Below are 11099 nucleotides of genomic sequence, written 5' to 3' on the forward strand. Positions count from 1 at the left end.
TCCTCCTCCCCTAGGCCTCGCTGCCAGTCACAGACACTGACTGCAGAGATCCGGAATCCCAACTCAGAACTTCCCCTGCGGTCAAAGGCCGATCCTGCAAGGCCCACCTTGCCACATGCAACTCCAGTTCCCATATATACATTTTAGTGCTGCCTGATTCCCACCCTTACAGCTGGCCATCCCCTTAGGACTTACATTGCATGCCTCCTAGGTCCCACACCCCAGCATCCATGGTCTGACTCTCAGGAGAAATGGAGGGAAGTCTGTCCGTGGAACTTCACCCAGGGAAGTCCGCCCCCAGGTCTCTGCCGAAGGCCACAGTGAAGAGCCCTGTGTTTACCTGGGTCTCAGGGCTACTGGGAGCTGTTCATGCGTTGAGCCTGCTTCAGCCGGGAGGTCAGGAAGAGCAGGAAGGGCCGGTTCCTGTTTTCATTGTCAGGATGCTCATTGTGGCCATTGGGTGTGATCCCTGTGTGGGGTGGGGACTCTCAGTTGGACGGAGCAGTGGCACAGGGCAGGTTTGGGGTGACGGTGTCCCACACGTGCACACGCATGCTCACACCCAGATCACTGAAGCCGCGGACTGAGTCAGCACCGTGTACTCACCACCGATGTCCATGTGGAGAACATTGTCTTCCTTCTCACCCAAGCTTACGCCCCTTAAGCGGAAGACCTCGATTGGACCTGGGGGATTGAGGAGATGCATGTCTTTGATGCTGGTTTGAGTACAAGTTCATGTACCGCCCTCCTTTTTAAAATTATTACATAACTTTTTAAAATTTATTTATTATTTATTTGTTTGTTTGCTTGCTTTAAAGGCATATATACAAAGAGAAGGAGACACAGAGAGACAGACAAATCTGTTGGTTTACTTCCCAAATGTCACTCTGCCTAGAGCTGAGCCAATCTGAAGCCAGGAACCAAGAGCAACTTCTGGGTCTCACACATGGGTGCAAGGACCCAAGGATTTGAGCAATCCTCTGCTGCTTTCCCAGGCCATGAGGACTGAGTTGGACTCAAAGTGAAGTAGCCAGGACCAGAACCAGCATCCATCTGGGATGACAGTGACACAGGAAAGCATTAGCCTGAAATACAAATGTGCCATCCCCTAACCATTGCTTTATTTGAATGGCAGAGTTCTAGGCAAGCAAGGAGGACACAACTTCCAGCTGCTGCTTCACTCTCCAAATGAGCTCCAAGGCCATGGCTGCCCAGGGAAGGCCAGGAGCATCATCAGGATTTGCCAGGTGGTGCAGTTCCACTGTTCTCCCAGAGAGGGCAGCAGGGGGCTGGAGCAGAAGCAGAGCAGCTGACCATTGGACAGGAGTCCTTGTGGGATTCAGGCAGAGGCCCCCTCCTGTGCCAGACCTTCATGCTGGGCCACTGGCTGCTCCCCTTCTGATCCATCTCCCTGCGAATGTGCCTGGAGGAGCAGCACCAGATGGCCACGTGCTGTGGCCTCAATGGAATTCCTGGCTCTGGACTTGGTTTAGACCAAACCCAAGCCACTATGGGAGAGAACAAGCAGATGGAAGGTCTCTGTCTGCCTACCTCTTCCCTATGAAACTGCTTGTCAAATCAACCTTGATTTTAAACGGACAATTAAGTGACACGGGAGAGTGAGACAGAGAGAGATCCTCCATCCACTGGTGCTTTCACCAAATATCAACAACGGCCAGAACATGCAAACTGCTGGGCAGGTCCCAAGAGGGAGGCAAGTTTCATCTGAGGGATATATGGGCCCAAAGACCTGGACACCACCCACTGCTGTCCCAGCATCTCAGCAGGGAGCTGCATTGCAAATGGGGTAGCAAGGATATTCTGATATTCCTGCGAATATTCTGCACGACAGATTGAAGATTAGGTCCAGTAAGTCACCGTGCTGTCTCAAAAAAATAAATTTTTCTCATGGAAACAAATATCTCACGAGACAATTGGCGAGTGGGGACACTCAGCAGATGGACCATCTCCTAAGCCCACCATCTGTCTATCAACAGAATCCACAGGACCAGATGCTCCGTCCCAGGCCCTTTATTGCGCTGTGACCACCTTGGACCCTCAGCCACCCTGACCTCCTATAGAGCTGGTACTGACACCTATGGAAAGGACAAGAGCTGCCCAATACCCCACTCGAGCCAATGGTGGAGGGCAAAGCTACACCCATGCTTTTCAATAGGACACGTATGGATAGAAGTATCACCAAAGATGCGTGATGTTTTCTAAGCTCTTCCTGCCTGTGGGCCTTGGACTGTGAGTTTGGACTCAGCAGTGTCCAAACATGGAGATCTTGCCAGTCACTGACTCTAGGCCAGGGTGCCCCTCATGCCACACTGCTCCCTACTGCCCTGTCCACATCTGGCCAATGAATCACCCTCAACACAACAGAACTCCTCCTCCAACAAGTGTGCCTGGATGCCTCCACATGAGTCTGGGGACCTTCTCTGGTCTCCACAGAGGCACTGAACATGACCCTAACACTGCAGCCCTCATGTCCCCATTCACAGAATCATTAATTCATGGTATCTGCTACCTGCCGCGTGTGGCAAGATCTGTGAAGTATCCAGACTAAAATGAATTCCATGGAGGCGGGACCCACAGCTGCCCTATCACTGTATCCTGCTCATTCATGCCACCCAACACGGCCAAGCTCAAGGAGGTGTGTGTGTGGATCCCGGACACGAACGCCTCAGTAGGGTGAGTAATGAGGACTGGGGACACGGCTGGGCAGAGGAGTGACACAATCCTTTCCCAGACAGATCCAGAGTGCCAGCTCTCCATGGGCTCGGGCCTTTGCACAGCTGATCCCTTACCCACAATGCTCTGGGCCCTCCTTCTTCTGGTCCTTCCTGCTTTTACTCATCTCTCAAAGCTCAACTGAGAGGTGCCCTCCTCCAGGAAGTCCTCCCTGACTCCAGGCTGGGTCAAGCACTTGCTTTGGCTTCCTCTTCCCAGCACTGCCTGCCCACCCTGAGTCATCACTGCATGGACACAGGAGTGCTCCCCTCCCTTCCTGCACACCCCATGGACCATGAGCACTGTGTCCAGGCAAGGAGCGGCTGTGTCTGTCCCCTCATGCCCACTCCCAGGGCAGGTGCTCTGGTAATGGAGTCACCACTGACAGATCCATCACTCATCCCCAGCTCTGAGTGTCTGATAACAGTATGTAGTACAGTGGGGTGCAAGGCAGGGGGACCCAGGAGAAGCAGGAGTGGGACAGACCGGGATCTTTACCTCTGTAGTTCAGCCACTGCCGCACAGCATCGGTAACATTGAAGGCGATCCACTCAGCTGTGTCACTAGGAGCCAACAGCCGGTGGCTGAGGTAGTGCCAGGAGTTCCTTCTGTATTTCTGGAGGACAGAAAACAGGGGAGATTTACCTATGCCTCACACACCAGAGTCATACCAGCCCCTCTACCTGCTCCCAAGCCAGCCTCCAGCACCCAACCTCCCACACACCCACACTGGAGTCCACAGCCCCACAGTGCCCCCAGAGAGAAGAGGCCTGGACTCCATAGGGCTGCTTGGCCTGTCCTGACTCCCTGAGGTGTGGGGTGATCTAATTCCCCTGAGGCCACAGGCACCACTGCCAGCCTAAGCCCCTCCCACCAGCACAGCCCCCTAGCCCAGGCACCTGGGGCCAGCATTCTGGGTCTGCAGATCTGACAGCTGTACCTGAGAGCTCACTGCTGTGTTAGACCTCATTCTGTGATCCCAGTGCTTAATGAGGTCCAGGAAGGACACACTTTAGGAGCCTAAGGAGTTCTAGAACAATCTTGTACAACTCCAGGAACATGAGGCTGGTGTGGTGGCACAGAATCTTAAACCACAGCCTGTGATGCCAGAAACTTTATTAGGACAAATGCTAGCCCTGGCCGCTCCACTTTTGATCCAGACCCCTGCTACTGAGCCTGGGAAACCAGCAAAAGATACCCAAGTCAGGTTCCTGGTACAACACTGGAATCCAGAATGGAGACCTCCAGGCCTTGGGTGCCAACCCGGCACCAGCCTGAGCCTTGTGGCCATCTGGGGAATGAACCAGTGCATCGAGGATCTCTCAACCATTCTGTCTTTCCAATAAATCAATCTTCTTTTCAAAAATAGCTTTTAAAAAGTAGCTGGGGGTTTAGCACCACAACTCAACGATCCTCCGGCTTCAAGCACTGGCAGCGTATGTGGGCACTGCTTCCTGCCCTGGCTGCTGCACTTCCGATCCAGGTCCCTGTTTATGGATTGAGAACAGAGCACGTGATGGCCCACGTCCTGGGACCTGCACCCATTTGGAAATATCAGAAGAGGCCCCTGGCTTCCAATCAGCCCAGCTCTGGCCATGATGGCCGTCAGGGAAGTGAACCAGTGCAGGTAAGAGCTTTGTCTCTCCTTCTCTGCTTAAATCTGGACTGCCTTTCCAATCAAATAAATAAATAAATATTTTCAAAAAGAGAGAGAAGGAGACAAAGTACCCACTAGGCCAAGGTCTCTCCCTGGGAGGGTTTATCCTCTACTCTCCTTAAGCATTATTTGCAGATGTCATGGATTCTAAATCGAGTGGCCTTCTAGAAACTCTAGCATTTTTGAAGCACTGACACCTACCTGAAGACTCCAGCTTCTAGAGTAGTTCTGTCCAGAACAACTTTCTAGAAGCACTCACCACCCATGATGTCCAAGGCAGCAGACACTGGGGCAGTTCTGAAGCTCAGTGGTCTAGATGCCTGTGCCCCAAAGCAGACTGCCTGGGTGGGAGACTTGGCCCTGGCTCCTGACTCCAGCTTCCTACTAGGGCTGCGCTGGTGAGGCATAAGGGCTGTCTCAAGTAGCTGGGTCCCAGTCAGCTCCATGGGAGACCTGGCCTGAGCTCCCAGCTCCCTGCCTGGGCCTGGCTCACCCTGGGCATTGTCGGCATTTGGGAAGTGCAGCATGTCTACCCCTGTCGCTCAAAGAAATAATCAGCCAGAGAAACTCTTGGGCTGGAGTTGTGGTGCAGAGGGTTAAGCTGTGGCCTGTGACTCAGGCATTCCAACTGGGCACTGCTGAAAGTCCCAGCTGCTCTACTGGTGCTCCAGCTCCCTGCTATTGCCCCTGGGAAAGCAGCCAAAGATGGCCCAAGTGCCTGGGCTTCTGGAGCGCAGCAGGGAGATTCATCTGTGCTGCTCACCTGGTCTGTGCTCCTCCAGCCTCCCTGGGCCGTCTCTCAGCACCTGGGACAGCACCTTCCTCCCCACCTGGCCTCAGCTCAGGCTCCCAGCTCACCTCAAACAGCATTACATGCTGCTCCTGATGCTGCTTCAGCTTGTGGATGAGCAGGTCCGCCCGGTACAGTGATGATGGGTCAGGCACGGCTTTCTGGAGCTCAGTGGTGTTGAAGACCATGTACACGCTGTGCCGGCTCTTTCTAAATTGTTTATAAATTTCTAGAGGGAGCAGAGAAAGGCACCAGGGGATTGGCAGAAGTGGAAGCAGTAGGGCACTCCTGGCTAAGAGAGAGTGGGGGGTCAAAGTTGGACTGTCAGACTTATCTGAGGGAATTTGGGGGCAGTAGTGGCCCCTTTGGAGTGTCCCTTGCCTTGCAAATGAGCTCTAACACCCTGTCTGCCCGAAGCCCCCTCTCCACCTGTCCAGGAGAAGGGGTGCTGGGTGACTCACTTCTCCCAGGGCTTCAGCCCCAAAGGGGCATCCCAGTGCACGAGGAAGGGTCCGGGGACAGACTGGGATCCAGAAGTGTGTCTGCCCTCTCTGACCTGGGCCCCACCCTCCTCAGGTCCTGGCACTGTCTGGGTGGGGACATCAGCATCACTTCTGTGCCTCCCCCTCCTAACGGAATATCTGAATGTGAGACTCCCTCGGGGTCCAGTCCTCATCTGTAAGAGGGAACAGCTCCAGGATCGCAGAGGGAACAGGGGGCACGGAGCAGAGAACGCACGGGCACACGGGGCACAGCCCTCAGTGATGGGCACAGCATGGGTACACGGGGCACAGCCTGCCCCACAGTGATGGGCACAGCCTGCCCTCAGTGACGGGCACATGTGGCTCAACCTGCCCCTCTGTGACGGGCATGTGGGGCACAGCCTATCACTCCATCATGTGCATGGTATAAAGCGCTATTTACCACACACTGCTCAGGGCACTTTACACAGAGGAAGACGCCTCAACCTCACAGCAATCTCCTGAGGAAGAAGCCCCATTACGTCCATTTAACACATGGGGAAACTGAGGCCCAAGGCCATCCATGAGCCCCAAAGCCACCTGGCTAGGAGAGAGTGGAGTTCCAGCTGAGCCAGCCTTGTGCCAGAGCCTGCAGCGCCAGCAGCCCTCAGCTGTGCTGCCTCCCTGCTAGGTGAGGATGTGGGTGGCGCTGTGGTCACCAACTGCTCCCTCCTCACCCTCCACAAATGCTGAGGGAAATTAGCACGAAGGCCCAGGGACAGGGGCCTGGGAGGAGAGCTTGTGGGGGCCACTGCCCTGTTGTCCTGGAGTGAGGCTTTGTGAACCAGAGGCCACCTCTCCCCGTGGGGCTCCCCTGACTCTCCACCCAAATAAGCCCAGTCCTCCCAACAACCAGGAAAAGGGTAGAGTCACGCTGGGGACAAGGGACAGGCTGTGAGGAAGGAGGGACAGAGGCAGGGTGCCCATGGAGAACATAGGGGGCACAGGACGGTGGCCTCATCTTACCAGGAAGACTGGCTGTGTTCACGTGAGAGGAAATATGGACACAGGCACAGAGCCACACGTCTTTGGGCGGGAGGTGCAAGTGGCTCAGGGGAGAGGCTCAGAGCGACAGGAACAGCTACCACAGGCCAAGGTGAAGGCGGAAGGAACTCCAGACAGAGAGGTGGGTGGGGAACGGGCGTCTTCTGGCCACAGTGGGAAAGTGGGCACAGGAATGAGTCATGGACCCACATGTCCACCGCCCTGGGTAGAAAGTGTCACGTGGAGAATGGCCCCACACTCCTTGGATACACCAGAGCCTGGACTCTTTCTGACACTCTGTTGGTGCTGGGCCAGCAGGAAATCCTATACAACTGGGGTAAGCAGGGCAGGACAAGACACCACCATGATGGGCAAGACTGGATCCACCCTAGGCTCTGCCTGTGATCCCCACACTGCAGGACTCAGGAAGGAACAGAGAGGAGGCCCGACACTGGGGTTTGCCAGGCCTGTGTAGTAGGAACTGCAGCTTTGGGGTCTGTGCCATGGGCATTTGGCTCTGCAGGGTCCTCCTTCTACTTCAGGGAACCACCAGCTCCTCCTCTCACACATGGCAATCAAGCATTGTGGCTACACCCCTAAATGTTCCCTTTTCTTGCCATGACCTTCCCCGGGCACCATGCCCAGCCCTACCCCCACTGCTTCTTCTCAGACCATCCTGCAGCTCACAGCCCAGCCCACATGCCCCACAACCTCTCCTCTGCCCCCTCTAATCACCCCATTCCATCTCTGGAAGCCCCTTCCCCAAAAAAGGATCCTCAATTTCCTGGGATTTCCCACTTTGCCTTTGCATCCAGGTGTGAAAAACCAACATCCACCGGCCTTGAGCCTCAGTTTTTCTTGATGGCGAGACCACTGCCTCGCTCCTGTGATCCCTGCCACCTCATTGGCTCCCCACGCCCTGGAGGTGGCTCCACCCCTCCAGGCACTGTGCTGGACTCCGTCACTCACATCTGCTCCTTCAACCTTCCCATTTCTCAATCCCCCCCACACTCCAGGTCTGCTTTCTCCACTGGCTCCGTTTCCACCACAGGCAGGCCTGTCCCCACAGAGCGCCCCTCTTTGCAACTCCAAGCAGGTGACCTTGACGCCCTAAGGAAGACAATTATCTTCCATCCACTGCATCTCCCCGGAAACCTCCCCCCATGACTCTGCAGGTCCTGTCCACCTGGCTCACTGTCCCAGACCACATCCCTAAGGGATAGGGGAGCTCGGTATCCTCCATTGGAGGGGTGCCCTTCCTCCTGCCAGTTTCTTCTGCCTTGCTCCCCAGCTCACCATTGGTGCTGTCCAGCATTAGCACCCGGGTGACATCCTTGTCATTATAGTCGTTCCCGGTCTCTGGCTCCTCCTCGGTGGTCTCGTTGTCCACCCTATCACCGGCTCTGTTGTACAGACTGGATGTGTCTTCATGCACCAGGCCAGTTGTTACATCTTCTGGTATTGGGGTGCTGGAGAGCCCTAGTTTGGGCATCCACAGTAGAAGCCACAGCAGCGGCAGCATCTGTACCCCAGAGGGCAGCATGGGGAGGTTCAGCTGGAGGAGTCTCGGTGATCCACGAGAGAACCAAGAGTGAGATGAGTGGGCTGTGGTAGCAGCAGTTGGATGGTCTCAGACAGGGGAGCAGAGTGGGTCTCAGACAGACAGGACAAAGCCCTGCTGGCCAACTGAGTCCAGCATGGGAGCACTGGAGTCGCACTGCAGGACGGTGGTCTGACCTTCCCGAGTCCTGCCTTCTCTGGCCAGTGCAGTGAGGGTTTCAGGTACAGAGCGTCTTTCCTTTTATCCCATCTCATTTGACCCTCCTCCAGCTCCTCCTCGGGCTGCCTCCCACATCCAGAGTCTCCTTACTTCACACTCTGCCCTTGGGCAGTTGTTTAGTGGCTCCTTTCTCTGCCCTGGCCATATCCTGTCATATATGACCACACTCTGACCTCAGGCTTTTCCTGCTGACCCTTCTCTCTGCTCTGGCCCAGTCCTACCGGAAGGTGGCCTTGAGCCAGGAGTGCCCCAGAGGGATCTCCCAGAGTTTCCTACCCAGGGCATCACTGTCAGATACCCTGGGGACTGCTACATCCTGTATCAGATCCTAGTTGCAACCCCAGGTGCTCTGCTTCGCATCCAGCTTCCTGCTAATCTGCTGAGAAGGCCGCGGTGAAGGCCCTGGGATCATTTCCCATCACTCACGTCAGACACTAGGATGCGTTTTTGGGCGCCTCCCTTGAGCCTGGCCAGACCCAGTGCCGTGCCATTTGGAGTGCCACCCCGTGAGTATAAGATTATCTCTGTCTCCTAATTCTGCCTTGTAGAAAGATCAGTGAATCTCCCCCAGAAGAACGCACAGATTCTTGGGGACTCCTCTTTGAGGAGATGAAGCCCAGGCCCTCCACTTGAGCCTTGCTGGACTCAGGGCCTGGCTTCTCATCCACTGCACAGTGCTGGGGTGAGAGAAGGCCATTGCAGACATTTGGGGAATGAACCAACAGAAGGAAGATTCGCTTTCTCTCTCTCTCTCTCACTCTCTTTCTCTCCTTCTCTCTGTAAATCTTTCAAATAAAAAATAAAATTGTGGGTCCAGCGCAGTAGCCTAGCTAAAGTCCTCAACTTGAATGTGCCAGGATCCCATATGGGCAGCGGTTCTAATCCCGGCAGCACCTCTTCCCATCCAGCTCCCTGCTTGTGGCCTGGGAAAGCAGTCGAGGACGGCCCAAAGCCTTGACACCCTGCACCCACATGGGAGACCAGGAAGAAGTTCCTGGCTCCTAGCTTTGGATCTGCACAGCACCGGCCGTTGCAGTCACTAAGGAATGAATCATCGGACGGAAGATCTTCCTCTCTGTCTCTCCTCCTCTCTGTATATCTGACTCTCCAATTAAAAAATAAATAAATCTTTAAAAAATAAAATAAAATTGTAAAAAAAAAAAAAAGGCACAGTTGTGTATTGGGGCCACTGCAGTTATGTTTCTGGTTAAGCTGCCACCTGAGGCAGTAGCATTGAACAGAACAGTGTGGAGTCTGTTCAAGGGGCTCCATGTCCAACCCAGCTCCCTACCTGGGAACGCACCGGAAGCTGGCCCAGGTCTTTGGGCCCCTGCCCCCCCACGCAGGAGGCCTGGGTGAAGCTCCTGCCTCGTGTGCCAGCTGGCTCTACCCTGGTTATTGTAGCCCTGTATGAAGTGGCAGCACATGGCAGGTCCCTTCTGCCCCTCCCTGTCTCCCTTTAACACTGCCATGTTTGTACTACACACGCAGGGCCGGCGGCATCGCCTCCATTTCACAAATGAAGACATTGGGGTCCCAGGGCAGAAAGCCGCTATTAGAGGCCACGAGGCAAGGGTCTTGGAAACACCCAGGGCAGCCTCCTGGCTCCTGAGAATCAGCACAGCACCCACCGCCCTCTGACCCCACAATGCTGGCACCCTAAGCCTGGGCTTGCAGCCCTGTGGTGGGTGCTGTGGGGACACAGTGGTGAGCAGGAGGGCTCTGGGTCCTTCCCCACGGACTCCAGAATACTTACAAGGAAGATAGAGATACTTCAAATGAATGATTGGGAGGCATGGGGGCTGGAATTAGGGTGAGTGGAGGGAAGCGTTTCTGCTCTGAGAGTCCAGGACAGGCACCCAGACTCATTTGGGGCCTGGGAGGACTGCCTGGAGGAGGGTGATTGTGCAAAGACTCACAGGATAATTTGTATGGCCAGGTGTAGTAGGGAGCAGTGGGCAGAGAGGGGCACCAAGGGCCAGAGCTGGCACGTGGCAGGATCTCCCCTATCTGGGGTTCTGCTGAGACTACGCAGCCCAGCCCAGGTCTGCAGGCAGCAGGAGCTTAGGAAAGGTCATTCATTGGCCATCATAGTGGTGCAGCATGATAACCCTCTGTATGTGGTGCCGGCATCCCACGAGGGTGCTGGTTTGTGTCCTGCTTATGATTTAGGAAGGCAGCAGAGGATGGATACAGTCCTCTGGCCCCTATATCCATGTAAGAGAGGAAGAAGCAGCTCGTGGTACTTGGCTTCGGACCAGTTCATCTCAGGCTACTGCAGTGTTTGGGGAGTGACCCAGTGTATGGAAGATATTTTTCTCTCTATGTCCCTTCTTCTCTCTATAAAGCTGCCTTTAAGTAAAAATAAATAAATCGTTTTTTTTTTTTTAAGTGAAGGATCACTCACTCACTGGAGACAGCTTTATGTCACACCTGCCCTAAAGGCAGCTCAGAGGCAGCTTCCCTTCTACACTTCGCGGCCTGTGGGACTTGGGCAGGTCATTTCCTTGTCCTGTGAGTCACCTGTTAGCTCCGTAGGACGGTCAGGGTGCCTGAGGGTTAAGGGCCACAACACACGGGAAAGGCCTAGGGACACAGCATCTAGTACTGTGGACTCTGTGATTCTCAAGGCAG

General features: G+C 54.9%; 1 protein-coding gene across 1 annotated transcript; it reads right to left on the reverse strand.

The window, feature by feature from the left end:
- Window positions 1-353: 353 nt before the first annotated feature.
- LOC121153777 (transforming growth factor beta-1 proprotein-like) lies at window positions 354-8228 on the reverse strand. The gene is made up of 5 exons (XM_040976523.1): window positions 7982-8228; window positions 5249-5409; window positions 3232-3349; window positions 607-684; window positions 354-469 (listed from the first exon to the last, which is right to left on the reverse strand). Exons 1-5 carry the CDS (start codon window positions 8226-8228, stop codon window positions 354-356), a joined length of 720 nt encoding a protein of 239 aa, XP_040832457.1.
- Between the last annotated feature and the right edge of the window lie 2871 nt (window positions 8229-11099).

The sequence above is a fragment of the Ochotona curzoniae genome, unplaced genomic scaffold, assembly GCF_017591425.1.
Source record: "Ochotona curzoniae isolate NIBS_2020 unplaced genomic scaffold, NIBS_Ocur_1.0 contig_2699, whole genome shotgun sequence".
NCBI classification, from domain to species: Eukaryota; Metazoa; Chordata; class Mammalia; order Lagomorpha; family Ochotonidae; genus Ochotona; species Ochotona curzoniae.